General features: G+C 42.0%; 1 protein-coding gene across 1 annotated transcript in view; it reads left to right on the plus strand.

The window, feature by feature from the left end:
* The first annotated feature begins 4,156 nt into the window (after nucleotides 1-4,156).
* The window catches only part of myom2b (myomesin 2b), an 84,347-nt gene continuing 72,410 nt past the window's right edge, over nucleotides 4,157-16,093 (plus strand). Inside the window, exons 1-6 of the mRNA XM_077218022.1 lie at nucleotides 4,157-4,291; nucleotides 5,328-5,431; nucleotides 6,617-6,674; nucleotides 6,924-7,078; nucleotides 7,348-7,434; nucleotides 9,261-9,349. Coding sequence (XP_077074137.1) covers nucleotides 5,346-5,431; nucleotides 6,617-6,674; nucleotides 6,924-7,078; nucleotides 7,348-7,434; nucleotides 9,261-9,349 — 475 coding nt within the window. The 5' untranslated portion in view covers nucleotides 4,157-4,291; nucleotides 5,328-5,345. The remainder of the gene's footprint in view (nucleotides 4,292-5,327; nucleotides 5,432-6,616; nucleotides 6,675-6,923; nucleotides 7,079-7,347; nucleotides 7,435-9,260; nucleotides 9,350-16,093) is intronic.

A 16,093-nucleotide genomic window follows, 5' to 3' on the forward strand; every position in this document is an offset into this window, starting at 1 on the left:
AGGTCCTTCCTCGGTTCACGCATGCAAACAAAGTCCTTCCTCTCCTTCCCGCTGAACAACAGTGATTAGAAATGCGTGAAATGCACTCACGGTGATTGAGCACGGTAAAGTTAGTTTTAGGTTTAATATTCGCCGGACATTTGTTTTCCCTTGCCACTGTTCTATAAGGGTCAGTCTTACAAAGATATCAATAGCAGTATTAGTTTTAACATTATTTAACCATGCCGACATGAAATATTAATTCAAAATCACCTACTAGCGTTAATGCTGCATATTTATACCTGAGAATGCTTTGACACTGCAAAATGATAGGGAATGTCTGCCAATTCCACCAACTGCGGTAAACGTAGCCTATAATTTGTATTATGTAATATTATTAACATTTAAAAACAGACGCCTTCAAATTCCAAACCTTGTAGAAGGTTCCTATTGGCAATACTGATAGGCTACAGCTTTCCTGGTAGCCTAGAGTAAATTAAATGTTCTCAGAAAATGATTTATAAAACATATAAATATCAATTGAGCCTATGTTTACTTTCTTCACTGACACAGATGAAAATATCAGTCAAAATTCAGCTTTAGGAGAGGAAGAAATAGGGCAGGATAAGGAGACTGAGAGAAAAAGAAAGATGGAGATGAGTTGACAAATAATCTAATGCCCACTTACATGGTTTTAAAGCTACTTGTCCATTTTTTTTGGCCTTCAAAAGTCTTAAAATGCACATATGTAGGTCAGAGAAATCGACATTTTCAATTTTTGGAATTTACATTGTGAAAAACATGCTTGTGTTTCATATTGTGGTGTTCAGCAATGTTAACATAGTATCGTCATCATATGACCAGATAATGGACCAAAATAAAACCATTACAAAATCAAGTGAATAAGTATTGTGATACTTGGTGCAACAGTGACATTTCTTATCCCAAAACGTATTGCTATACCACGATACTCAATATGTTGTCCTATGGTGAGTCATTGTTCCATGTTGCACCTACACAAAGTTTAAGTGTTCCCCCACCTGCCAAATCCCGCTTTAACCACTGCTTGCAGAGAGTGAAGAAGCTCTTGGCTCCGAAGCAAAAACATAATGCGACTGCGAGATTGCGCGCTCCTCCTTTTATACCCACGCGGTGGGGCGGAGTTGCGCTATGCAAATTTCGCAGACCCACGGCATTGTTTTGCCATTGGCTCGTTTTGTACAACTCGAAGGTGATAGGCTTTTAAGCGAAACCCCCATTTAAGGCGGGCATACACTGTGCGATGTCTGTGCGATTTCAGCAAGGTACCTACTCACACTGAACGAGTAAATCGCATGCGATGTAAAGCCAAAGCTCAGGATTTATGTGCTCACACTATACGGTCCGAACGTCGAGCTGCGACTTGACTGCTCACACTATACGTGTGAAATATGTGCGATAACCCCCCGTGTTGGGTTGGTAGACGATATCATATAGCCTATCCAGAGATATTGTCAAAACAAGTATCAGCTATCAAGATGATTTAGCACTTCCAATTTATGTATTAAATTGTTATTAGTATTATTGTATTAGGGAAGGCTAATTTTATTATTAAATTGATCTGCTATTATAATTAATTTGCCACGCAATAATTTCACAGCACATCACCGCAATGCGCGCTGAGGATAATAAAATATTAAATAGAAGCCTACTCCTCGAGGAATAATAAAATAATAATAATATAATTATATGCCTATAATTCATTGTAATCTACCTAAATGTTTTAGACAATTTTCAATGAGGATCCTAATTGAAAATTGTCTTAACATTTAGGCCGATTACAATGAATTATAGGCATATCATTATGTTAACAGTCTATAATATGTCCGAACACTGGAATAATTAGTCATCAATGAAAATTAAAAACAGGTTTATTTCAAAAACATTTTTTGACAAATTAATAAAAGAGGCACGGTGCTACATCGCAGCTTGGAAGACGTGGGTAATAACTGGACAAACTGTAGATAAGCAACAGTAATTTGTAGCTAGTTTGAACTACAGAACTTAAAGACTTCCCTCTGTTCGTTTTTTTTTTTTTTTCAGATTGAAATGCTTAAACTTCTGTTTTCGCGCAGGCGCAGTGAGGGAAAAAACACTGAGTTTAGGGCGATCGGTTCGTAGCTCTGCTTCAACTGTGCAATATAGTCACGAGGAGCGACCAAAATTTCTGACATGCCAGAAATTCATCCGACCATCCGATTGCCGATCGGGAGAGGTTAATCGCCTCTCGTTTCCCCTTGTACACTGCACGAACACTGCACGACAAACGACGCACGACAAAGCTGAAAATCGTCCCGACCCGAAAAAGAGTCGCACGAGTCAGAATTCGGCTCAAAATCGGACGAAATTCGCACAGTGTATGCCCGCCTTTAATCAGTCACTGGGACGATTTTCAGCTTTGTCGTGCGTCGTTTGTTGTGCAGTGTTCGTGCAGTATACAAGGGGAAACGAGAGGCGATTAACCTCTCCCGATCGGCAATCGGATGGTCGGATGAATTTCTGGCATGTCAGAAATTTTGGTCGCTCCTCGTGACTATATCGCACAGTTGAAGCAGAGCTACGAACCGATTACCCTAAACTCAGTGTTTTATCCCTCACTGCGCCTGCGCGAAAACAGATTTCAACCCTTTCAATCTGCAGAAAAAAAAACGAAAAGAGGGAACTCTTTAAGTTCTGTAGTTCAAACTAGCTACAAATTACTGTTGCTTACCTCCAGTTTGTCAGTTATTACCCACGTCTTTCAAGCTGCGATGTAGCACCGTGCCTCTTTTATTAATTTGTTAAACAATGTTTTTGAAATAAACCTGTTTTTAATTTTCATTGATGACTAATTATTGCAGGTTTCGGACAAATTATAGACTGTTAATATAATTATATGCCTATAATTCATTGTAGCCTAATTGATCTAAATGATCAATTGATCTAAAAAGAGGATCCTCATTGAAAATTGTCTAAAACATTTAGGTCGATTATAATGAATTATAGGCATATAATTATATTATTATTATTCCTCGAGGAGTAAGCTTCTATGTAATATTTTATTATCCTCACAGCGCATTGCAGCGATGTGCTGTGAAATTATTGCGTGGCAAATAATAGCAGATCAATTTAATAATACAATTAGCCTTCCCTAATACAATAATACTAATAATAATTTAATACATTAATTGGAAGTGCTAAATCATGTTGATATTGATAACTGATGCTTGTTTTGACAATATCTCTGGATACATGATATCGTCTACCAACCCAGCACGGGGGTTTATCGCACATATTTCACACGTATAGTGTGAGCAGTAGGCTAAAGTCGCAGCTCGATGATCAGACCGTATAGTGTGAGCACATAAATCCTGAGCTTTGGCTTTATATCGCATGCGATCTACTCGTTCAGTGTGAGTAGATACCTTGCTGAAATCGCACAGACATCGCACAGTGTAGGCTGCCCGCCTTAAACTCGGAGTGACTGAACGAAAGGGAACTTGTAATCATTTTTTTATTGTTGCAATACTTAATATAATCAATCAACTGGGGGAAGTATGGGGATATCATTTTTTTTAACCCTATTCACCTGGGGGCATCTTACCTTAAAAGGTATTCTGAATCCCCCCTTTTGATTAACTTACAAATTAAATAGATCAAATTTGACATTAGGACTTTAGGAGGCATATGTTTGCCGTACAACAAAGTATTTATGTAAATTGCACTATTTATGTATCTTATTTTGTGTTTTTCATTTTGAGCTCCATTTCATTAATATTAAAAACTTGGGCCTATATTTGTGTAATACCGTTTGATGCCGCTAGTAGATTAGTAGGCCTACTAGGTAGGCTATTATGCAGCATGCTAGATTTAGATCACACATCATCATACAGACAAAATTGTTGCTGAGCAATCAAAAACACATAAATTAAGAAGCTTTAAAATTATGGCTTCGAGTACATTTCGTCTTTTTAGCAATTGTGCTAATTCAGAGCAATTTTGTGTCTACTTTAATATATTATGATTTTTGTTCGACTCACCTTTAACTGAACTCTTGTTTTTTAAAACCCATTCAGTAGTGTCAATTTAAAACGTCTGTCTGGTATCTTAATATCTGAACGAAATTATGTGGGAAGTTTGAGTAAATGCTATATATAGTCTATTGCCTACCCATAAATGGGACGAGGGAGAGGCAACATTCCGCATGGGTAATATTTTGCTTTTCATCAGCTGCTTTCATACAGGCGGGTAGAGGCTCATCTACCTCCGCGTCGCGCTCTTGTATTCTCCTGGGGTGAGTATGTCTGCCCCCATTATTTACACACTTATTAAATTATAAAGCAAAATTTACAGAAACAGAAACATGTACAAAAACGCTGAGGCTGGAGAAGACGTTTGAACTTTACCTTGGTTGGATATTGATCTATCGCATGATGTTGCTTGAGTGATAACTGCACTTGACTTTGAAATGATTCATAAAACGTTGCCAGTTAAAACATTTTCAGTGCTTTGTGAATATGGGTGAACTAATAGCTGGTCAAACTTTGACATTGTTTTGTTTGTTTTTTGAAACAGTGTGTTGGTTGAAATTACCTTTAGAATTGACCCCCTCCCCATGAATAATTGTAGATTAATCATGATCCATAAATTTTAACGCTCCAAATATAGCTATATTATTGAAAATTATGCATATATATTTTTTTAATGTTTGATATGCACAGTAGATGCTATTGTATGTGGGGTTTATTTGTGAATGTGAGGATGTAATGCTGCATTTGAGTATGCATGATTGTTTGTTTATTTGTTTAATTATTTTTCTAAAGAAGTGTGAGGAATTTGTTCTTGTTCTTTTTGGTTTTCTTGTTGAGATTGTCTTGCAGTGTCGTTTATTTGTCCTTGTTAGAAGATAAACGTTTATGAGAAGTGGTTATCTTTCCATATTTCAGTACATGTATGCAACAATAGCATGTGTCTTCAGTATACACTATACAGTAGAAACTACCCTGAAATACTGTACCCATCTCCTTGGACTGTCCGATATCCCAACCCCCAAACTCTAATTTTAAACTGCCATGAAGTTTGTCTTCCCAGTGGCCCAAAGCTCCAGAACCCCCTCCTCATCATCTCCACAAACAGTTACACTTTCCTAACACCTAAGTCTAATCAGGAGTGTGACACAATTTGTGTTTACTACTGCAACGCCGTGTCCCAAATAACTTTAAACACTGAAATCGGAAATTGAGGATAGGAATTTGTGCATATATAAATGCATTTTGTTTTGTCTTGTGTGCAAAGATGGTGCATGTTTTTGTTCCCGTTTTGATTCATAGGTCCTTTGAGGTTGCAATATGGCTGCAGTTGTAACCAGACACAAGCATTTCAGTCAAGAATACCTCAATACTGAGTCTAAATGTGTTGTTCGAGAATACTCCAGGTAAGGTGAAAAATTACAACAGCTGAATCTTTCTTAGGACATATATTTTGCCACACATTGGCTAGACTTTTTATGATCCAACAGGCCATGGAATTGTTTCAAGCAAGTCACAGCTAATCATGATGCTCACAGCAATACTAAAACTAATTGTAATAAAATAGCAACATCATTTATAACATATTATTAAATTTTCTGTTGAAGCTTTTCTAATAAACCATATTACCAACAGTAGCTGAGCTATAGGCTAATTGATACCGTCATGTCACTTATTTCCTCTGGGTAGTTCACACGATATTTTTTCGGGAAGTTGACATGGCCTGCAGTGTGACATGCTATACTCCATGTAAAACTATTTTCTAATTATGCGTGCAGCTTTTATGACCTCATATTGGTGAGAGGGACTACAGTCTACATTTGTCACACTGCAGGACCATGTAATATTAACTAAAAAATGAAAGCAGATTAAAATGAAGGTGATTAAAACTAGTGAAGTACTGAAAAGAGAGGAGGATTATAGGGCCTGATGTATGTACTTTCACTTGACCGCTCATATCAGTTTCAGAACATGCACTAAATACCCTGTACTGTCTGGAAACTCTTTGCTTTCAATAGTACATTTTATAGAGACATGTTTTAAGTTTGGCAAGCTTTCCATTTTGTCGTTAAAATCTGATGTTTTAGGATAAGAAAAAAAATCTTTAATTAAATTATCAAAATTATTTATCAAAATTATTTATATTTTAATATATCAGGACAAAAGCAAATGCTGGTTTAAAGAACATTTTATGTTATAGAGAAGAGAATTGTGATGATGGCTTGCTTGCCCCTTTTGACCCCCTCTGATGGGTCAAAAGGTCAGTATTCAGTTTCAAAACCATCGTGTAAACCATGGGTAAAGATAATAAATGTCACATTTTGTATTTTATCAGATTTAACACAATTCTGAAACTTTTTTTTTTTTAAGCGCATGTTTATTTCCACTGTAGACTGCCCTAAAATGTCTCGGTTGAAATGCATGAAATATGTATGTTTGAATGCATATCAAGATCAGTAAACTGATTAACCTAGGATGACATGAAGCATTACTGACCCACAGTGATATAATGAATTCTCTGATGAATCTTCTGTTTCTTTCATGCTGTTTGTACCGTTAACTTTTTAATATACGAAAATGTGTGTTTTTAGCTCTGCAGCTGAAGAGGTGAAATATCAATACCAAACACAGAAGAGAATCCAGGGAGTGGTAAAGCCCTTTAAATAATCATTCCTTTCCTTTAAACAAACTTTTTTTTTTTTTTACACGCAGCTGTTATAATACTTTCATTAGTCAATATGCATTGTAATGTGTGTTAAAGACATTTGCTGTTAGCTTTAGTCGGCCGAGTAAATCAGAGGTTAAATAGAACTGAATCTTTCTTAGGACATACATTTTGTCACACATAGACTTTTTATGATCCAACAGGCCGTGGAACTTTTTGTCTCTTTTCAATAGGTGGATAGGAAGATGCCTGAAAAATACATCCGTGAAGAGTCCATGATCAGGGGCCCCAAGTTTTTGGTTAGACTGAGGTCCCACACAGTGTTTGAAAACAGTGCCATTAAACTTTTCTGCTCAGTGGAGGGATATCCCACCCCACACATCAAATGGTGAGTTTTCTTTTCACAAACAGGCCTGCCGTGCTTCCTGGACTAGGGTTCAGTGCGTTTGCTCTCACATATCGTCTGTGGTCATGTAACTTTGAGTTACAGGTCTGGCATTATATGTGGCCAGCCACAAGAAAGCATTTCTTTAAAAAATTAAAATCTAATTTTAATTGCATCAAACACTTAATCATATTTTCATCATATATAAAAACAGGCCAAAAAAAAAACCGCTAAGTACATTCGTTGTTTTTAAATCATAAACATTCTTACAGGTTCAAGGATGATGTCATCTTGGACATTTCCTCTGGAAAATACTTTGTGGAGAACAACTCTGGATTTCATGCCCTCACCATCCTGAAGTAATTAAAACTCTACTGTGTTCTTTTTTGGATAGGGATGCAAAGACAGAATGTGTTTTACTGATGATCTCTATTGAACAGAATAAGTGACAAACTTGGGGGACAAACTGAGTGACAAGACTAAGGTTGAGTGCTCATTACATTCTCACTTCTTAGTTATTGGATGGCCACAGAAAGCAGGAAACTTTTAAGAGATTTCCAAGTTATTAAACTTTCAAAAAACTTTTGTATGAATCTCAGGAAAAACATGTCCAGGTTGCATTTCTCCCGAAATAAATAAATGAATTTGCATAGAAGATTTTAAATCCAGTAGGATGTTGCATTGTGACATTACTATCATGACCATTAAGTAAAATAAAAAAAAAGTCGTAACACTTTACAATAAGGTTCATTAGTTAACATTAGTTAATGTATTAACTAACATGAACTAACAATGAGCAATACATTTGTTACAGAATCTATTAATCTTTGTAAATGTTAAATGTAATGTTAAAAAATACAAATGTTCATTGTCTGTTCATGTTAGTTCACAGTGCATTAACTAATGTTAACAAATACAACCTTTGATTTTAATAATTTATTAGTAAATGTTGAAATTTATATTACCTACTATTAATAAATGCTGAAGAAGGATTGTTCATTCTTAGTTCATGTTAACCAATGTATTTAACTAATGAACCTTATTGTAAAGTGTTACCAAAAAAGTAAATTCCACACAAATTTGCAATGTGATATAGTATTTATTTTGTGCAATTCCCAGTGGTTTATTCAAATTTATTTTGCCTTTGTGTAAATAATTATTGTAATAACAGTTTATAATAATTAAATTAACGGTGGTACAAGAAATACATAAATAATTTGAAAATAATTAATAATTTTTTACAATAATAAAATATGTGAAATATGCATAATTTTCCTAATATTCAAAAACATTTGAATAATTCTGAAATATTCCAATTTTTTTAAGTTCAAATAAATATTTCTTTATAAAATATTTTGTGGTGCAATTTGACCTGAAAGGATATGCTCTTAGATAGTTCATGAGATTCACCGACATTTAAATGTTACTAACAAGTGAATTTCCACAAAAGGAAGTCATGTCAATGGGATTGCATGTGAACTTTTCCAATTTAGTCCAGGGCTGGTCGCCCACGTCTTGAGCTGCTGTCAGCTGTTCATGTCAAAGTGCTGAGTCTGGTGTCATCTGACACTCCAGCGCCTTACAGAGAGATGACTTTCACTGCTGTCACCCTGTCAGTCCCACAAAAACTCACCCTGTCCCTTATGTCACTTTCCTGATGGCTTCTTGCATTCAGAGGCCAAATCTCACAGGTTAATCTTGGTGTTCCGCATTTCCTCTAAAATGACCAAACCTTTCACTTTTTGACAAACAGCCATGCTTCTCAAGACCACAGGGGCTAAGAGAACGTCTCTAATATAGTACGGTCACGACGAAGGTCACATTACAGTCCTCTCATTTTCCTTTCCCTTGCGTCTCGTGTTTGCCATTCAAGCCTTAGAGGCTCCCGTGTTGAACATTTTTCGAAAGCAGGCGCTAGTCTACATTAGTATTTAGTTTGGAGCAATTATCCTCTTGACATTAGAGCATTAGTTAACTGCCAATTTATCCATCATGATGGGGAAGCACTTTATGTGCTTTCCAAATGTCAATTAGGAAATGACTGTGGCATATATCCAATCAAATAGCAATCATGTTGATTATTTATTGACTGATTAATTAGTGGAGTGAAGACAGTATTGCGGTCCAGTCGTGTATTGACTGAAGTTGTTGACACCTGTGAATGAGTTATACATGTTTTCTGTAGGTGTGCAACTGATGACACTGCAATGTACACGGCTGTAGCCTCAAACTTGCATGGACAGGCTTCCTCCCAGGCCTCCGTCATTGTGAAGAGTAAGCTTTTTTCTCCTGTTTTCTGATATCTAAGCACCCTTACAATAAGATAAAATTGGCAGCAGAACCAAAAAGTCTACAAAGTACAAATGTATTTTTTACCCAGATGTAGACTATGATCTCTTTCTTTAAAAAGTCAATATATATTCTGGTAATACTTTACTGTTCCTTCATTAATGTATAACTAAGCAGGAACAAATGAGTAACATGCTATTAACACTCTAGTAACTACTATAATCTAACAATAAACTCTGATTAATGAATTAGTAAGTAATAGCGCTCAGTCGAATGTGGTAGTTCACTATTAGCTAATCAGTAACAAATTTTTTTCATACCTCCCAGTGAACTACTATATACAGGTTCATAATTAACATGAATAATGCATAATTTATAATAAAAGGTAATGGTAACCCAATAGTAATGACTCAAGTGTTACTACATCCTTCTTAAGAAACTACTAATTATTTGGTCAGTATTCTAAAGTGAAAAAATTGATAACTACCTTATATTAACTGAAGTCATTGTAAGCTTTTGAATTTTTTGTAAGATTTTGAATAGTAATTCCTTCCGATGTGTTCCCATGATCTTCACTTTAGAATACTGCTCCAAATAATCAGTAGTTCCTTTAGAAAGATGTAGGAACAGTTGAGTCATTACTATCCAAAACCTTACAAAAACCTATTTGATAGTTCCTTTAGAAGATTGTAGTAACACTTGATTCCTTACTGGTCACCATTACCTTATTTTATATATTATGCATTATTAATATTAATTATGAACCTGTTAATAGTAGTTCCCTTTCGTTGTCACTACGAGTTCCGTCGTGACGACGAATGGGGTTTCGCTTAGAAAGCCTATCAACTTCGAGTATACAAAACGAGCCAGTGGCAAAGAAATGCCATGGGTCTGCGGAATTTACATGGCGCAACTCCGGAGAGGACGGATATGTTTTCAGATATGAGATATGTGCAGATATGTTTTCGCTTCAGAGCATCTCTTCAGTCCACAAGCCATCTTTGATCAACTGTCAGCTACGAGACGAGCGACTCTCCGGTGTTGGTGTGACGGCGATCTCCAGCGAGTGCACACTGCCTGCTGATCTGTGCAGTGGTCTGCCAGTGAGTGTGTTTCTCCCTGGGCGCTTCAACATCCGTGGAGTTTTCCTCTCACAAAAGAGCTTTGCACGCAGCACGTCTTTTTAAAGATGCCTCGCCCGTGCACTTCTGGTTGCGGTAGACTCATGTCTGACTCTGATGGGCACGATCACTTTTCTGCGTGTTTGGGCATTGATCACGCTAGAGCAGCGCTCGGATGACTCTCTGTGGAAACATGACCATTGCGTCATTACAGTCGAGACTCAGTGATCTTGCAAGAGTGAGAGTCCCTTCATCCACACCCCGATCTACTCCCTCCACAAGGGATAGTACTTCGGCTGGTGGCCAGGGTGACCTGAGGTTGACGGTGTGGAACAAGGTGCCGACTATCTGACCGCGGCCCACACCCCCCGCTTCAGTGACACAACCCGCGAGTGTTCAGGGGATTCCCGCCGGTCTATCTAAGGATGCCCCACGGGTTTTCTTTTGCGTTCCAGAGAAAGATGCAATGTCTATCTCAGCATCACAGGGCGGGCCAGATTCGTCAGGAAGTGAAGACTCGTCAGTGCTGCCACCTTCGGGTGTGCATACGGCATTGGTTGAGTCGGATCCTGAGATGATGGCCATGCTTTCCTGGGCCACCGCCAGCATTGGGTTAGAGTGGAACCCTCCACCCTGTCCCGAGCACTCGTGGCTGGATGATTGGTTTTTGAGTGCGGTCGCCGACCCCCGTCGGCATCCAACCCCAATACCTTTCTTCCTGGACGTGCATGAGGAGATCTCTAAATCCTGGAAGACCCCCATGTCTTCCCACAATTGCTCGCTGATCTCCTCCGCCTTTTCTCCCCTTGATGGGGCCGCTGCCCATGGGTACACTGGGGTCCCCCCGGTTGAATGCTCCTTTGCGATGCAACTGTGTCCTCAGAGTGTTTCTTCTCACAGTGATCCTAAGCAGCCGTCCAAAGCCTGTAAGTTTCCGTCTACACTTGTGGCGAAATCCTATGGAGCCGCAGGACAGGCAGCCGCCTCTCTGCATGCCATGGCCATTCTGCAGGTGTACCAGGCCCAGATGCTCAAAGACATGCACGAGGGTAGGACAGACCCAGGGCTCTTTAATGAGCTGCGCGCCGCCCCCGACCTCACTCTCCGAGTGAATAAGGTGACCGCACGCTCCCTGGGTCTGGTGATGTCCAATGCTTTGGTCCAGGAGCGACAACTTTGGCTTAACCTGGCCGATATGCGGGACACCCCTATATCCCAGGCCGGCCTCTTTGGCGCTCGGTTGAGGACTTCGCCCAACCGTTCTCAACTGCTCAGAAACAGACTGAGGCTATTAAGCTTATTTTGCCCTGACGAACTGCTGCTGCCTCCACCCAGCCGCCGGCACAGAATCCTCAATCTGTTTGCCACCGAGGGCGCCCTGCTGCGGCTCCCGGCCCTTCCGCTCGGCCCAAGAAGCAGCCTTCACCCAGTCGTGGAGGAAGCCGCAGGAAGGCGCCACCGCCCTCTCCAGCCCCCGGGTGGGCAGCAACCTACTGTGGTTAAAGAAAGAACTGACTGCCCCATCCCTGAGCACACAGAGTTCTCTGATGAAAGTGCACGCCGCCCACGGGCCTCGCCACTCTCGTCCCCCTCTGTCTCAGTGTTCTCGGATGACAGTGTGTGCTATCCCCGGCTGCACCACTCTCATCCCCCTTATGTCGCCAAACCCCTGGCAGAGCAGGCCCCCGTGGAACGCTGGCCCTTCCCTGACCTCCTGGTCAGGTCGCGTTTGATGACCGTGCCCCCACACCGGGCCGCTATTCCAATCCTGGACCTGCGCATCCTCAACCACTCCCTTCACTGGCTGCCGTTCAAAATGCTCATGGCCAAACGCATCTACGAGTGTGTGCGGCCGCAGGATTGGTTTGCAGCGAACGACCTGAAGGAGGCCTACTTCCATGTCTCCATTCTCCCTCGGCACAGACCGTTCCTGCGGTTTGCTTTCGAGGGGCAGGCATACCAGTACGCGGTTCTCCCATTCGGGCTAGCCCTGTCTCCTTGCGTCTTCACGAAGGTCGTCGAGGCAGCCCTTGTTCCTCAATGGGAACACGGGGTTCGAATCCTGAACTATAACGACGACTAGCTGATACTAGCTCACTCTCGAGACCAGGTTTGCGAACACAGGGACCTAGTGCTTTGGCACCTAGCTCACCTGGGCCTTCGGGTCAACTGGGAGAAGAGCAAACTCTGCCCCGTGCAGAGGATCTCTTTTCTCGGTATGGAAATCGACTCGGGCGCCATGTCCGCGCAGCTTACGAGCGCGCGCGCGCAGTCACTGCTGACTTTCCTGAAACAATTCGAGGGCAAGAGTGCGGCTCCACTGAAGATATTTCAGAGGCTCCTGGGGCATATGGCATCTGGAGCCACGGCAACGCCGCTCGGATTGCTTCATATGAGACCGCTTCAGCTCTGGCTTCGTGACCGAGTCCCGAGGTGGGCATGGCAACACGACACGCTCCGAGTACCAGTTACTCCGACCTGCCGTCAGACCTTCACCCCGTGGTCGAACCTCATCTTTCTACGGGCCGGAATGCCCTTGGAACGAGTTTCCAGACATGTTGTTGTTTACATTTACATTTAGTCATTTAGCAGACGCTTTTATCCAAAGCGACTTACATCTGAGGACTAAAGCAAGCGAGTCATCGTGAAGAGGGAAGAACGACGCAAGAAGTGCTCAAAATACAAAGTTCAAGCATTGCTCAGAGTAGCAAAAGCCAGACAAGGGAATATTTAAAAGGGAACGAAAGATTTAAAAGAGAAGAATTATTATTATTTTTTTATTTTTTATTTATGTTAAGTACTCACGGAAGAGATGAGTTTTCAGTTGTCTTTTGAATGCTGTCAGGGATTCTGCATTACGGACGAGGGTGGGGAGATCATTCCACCAGCATGGAACCGTGAATGAGAATGTTCTGGAGAGTGATTTAGTGCCTCGGTGTGATGGCACCATGAGCCGTCGCTCCTTGGCCGATCGTAGGCTTCTGGTAAGGACGTAGACTTGTAGTAGGGAGTGAAAGTAGGACGGAGCTGAGTCTGTGGTAGATCTGTAAGCAAGCGTCAAAGCTTTGAATTTGATGCGAGCAGCGAGTGGTAGCCAATGCAGTGAGATGAACAGAGGAGTGACGTGAGCCCTTTTGGGCTCGTTGAAGACAAGGCGGGCTGCAGCATTCTGGATCATTTGTAGAGGTTTAGTTACACATGATGGAAGTCCAGCTAGAAGAGCATTGCAGTAATCAAGCCTAGAAATAACCAGGGCCTGGACGAGAAGTTGTTTTGCATGCTCAGTTAGGAAAGGGCTGATCTTCCTGATGTTATACATTGCAAACCTGCATGATCGACCTGTCTTTGTAATGTGGTCTGTGAAGGTCAGCTGGTCATCAAATATTACTCCAAGATTTCTGACCGACCTTGATGGGGTGATTGAGGATGATTCTAGCTGGATAGTGAAGTCGTGCTGCAGAGACGGCTTGGCAGGGAGGACGAGAAGCTCAGTCTTTGCCAGGTAGAGCTGCAGGTGATGTTCCTTCATCCATGCCGAGATGTCCGCCAGACAGCTTGAGATACGTGCAGCTACTGTGGGATCATCTGGTTGAAATGAGAGGTAGAGCTGGGTGTCATCAGCATAGCAATGGTAAGAGAAACCATGTGCCTGTATGATGGGTCCAAATGATGTGGTGTAGATGGAGAAGAGGAGCGGTCCAAGAACTGAACCCTGAGGAACCCCTGTGTTCAGTTGATGTGCTTTGTATACCTCGCCTCTCCACGCGACCCTGAAGGACCTACCTGTGAGATTGGACTCAAACCAGTGGAGGGAAGTTCCTTTGATGCCCAGTGATGAGAGGGTGGACAGAAGGATCTGATGATTCACAGTGTCGAAGGCAGCAGAAAGATCCAGCAGAATGAGAACTGAAGATTTGGAAGCAGCTTTTGCGATCCGCAGGGCTTCTGTGACCGACAGTAGTGCAGTCTCGGTTGAATGGCCTTTCTTGAAGCCAGATTGGTTGACATCTAGCTGGTTGGTCAGAGACAGGAAAGATGACACTTGGTTGAAAGCAACTCGTTCAAGTGTTTTCGCAATGAATGGTAGTAGAAAGACAGGTCTGTCATTCTCTAAAAGTGATGTGTCTAACGTTGTTTTTTTAAACAGTGGAGTTACCCGAGCCTGCTTGAATGATGTAGGGAAAATGCCAGTGTGAGGATGAGTTGATGATGTGTGTGAGTGCTGGTAGAAGTGTGGGAGAGATGGCTTGTAGAAGGTGTGAGGGGATGGGGTCTAGAGGGCAGGTGGTAGGATGACAGGAGAGGAGAAGTTTAGATACTTCTTCCTCGATTAGCGGAGAGAAGGTAAAGAGAAGGTTTCTGGTAGTGGGAGAGGATGGTTTGGGCTCCTGTGTGTGTGGAGTTGAGAACTGACTGCTGATAGAGGTTGTTTTGTTGGTGAAGAAGTTAGCAAAGTCATCATCAGTTAAAGAGGAGGTGGGTGATGGTGGAGGTGGACAGAGGAGAGAGTTAAATGTCTTGAAAAGTGTTCGTGTGTTAGAGGCGCTGTTGATCTTGCTGTGGAAATATGCAGATTTTGCAGCGTGAACATCAACAGAAAAGGAAGAGAGCAGAGATTGTCTCTGCTCTGTTGTCTCAACAGATGCCTCCACCACGGGGTGTCATGCGCAATGGACATTCTTCCGCAGGCTCCTGGACAGGACCCCAGCGCCTTTGGCATGTCAGTTGCCTCGAGTTGCTGGCAGTACACCTTGCTCTGCACCGCTTTCTTGCGCTGCTCAACACGTATTAGTCCGATCAGACAATACCGCAACAGTAGTGTACATCAACCGTCAAGGTGGTCTACGCTCCCGCCGTATGTCGCAACTCGCCTGCCACCTCCTCCTATGGAGTCGGAAGCATCTCAGGTCGCTTAGAGTCATTTATATCCCCGGAGCTCTGAACTGTGCAGCCGACAAGCTCTCACGGCTTCAGCCCCTCCCTGGAGAATGGCGACTCCATCCCCAGTCTGTTCAGCTGATTTGGGACCAGTTCGGGGACACACAGGTAGATCTGTTTGCCTCCCACGACAAGACCCATTGCACCCTGTTATACTTCCTGACCGAGGGCACGCTTGGCACGGACGCACTGGTGCACAGCTGGCTGCGGGGCCTCTGCAAATATGCGATTCCCCCAGTAAGCCTTCTTGCGCAGACCCTGTGCAAGATCCGGGAGGACGAGTATGGCTGGTGGCTACCATCACTTCTGCTAGAGCATCTTCCACGAGACATGCCTACGCGTTGAAGTGGAACTCTTCGTCAACTGGTGCTCTTCTTACCGAGAAGATCCCCGGAGATGCACCGATTAGTGTCGTGCTTTCCTTCCTCCAAGATGGGTTGGAGCAAATACTGTCTCCTTTCACCCTGCAAGTATATGTTGCCACTATCGCCACACATCATGACACAGTCGAGGGTAAGTCCGTAGGAAAGCACAACCTGATCGTTAGGTTCCGGGGAGCGAGGAGACTGAATGTTCCTTGCCCTCCTCTCGTTTCCTCTTGGGACCTCTCAGTGGTTCTAACTGCCCTGCAGAGTGCTCCCTTCGAGCCTTTGCAATCAGTGGAGCTTAA

This window comes from Siphateles boraxobius, unplaced genomic scaffold (assembly GCF_051911475.1).
Source record: "Siphateles boraxobius isolate OS27281-9 unplaced genomic scaffold, OSU_SipBor_1 12, whole genome shotgun sequence".
Classification (NCBI taxonomy): Eukaryota; Metazoa; Chordata; class Actinopteri; order Cypriniformes; family Leuciscidae; genus Siphateles; species Siphateles boraxobius.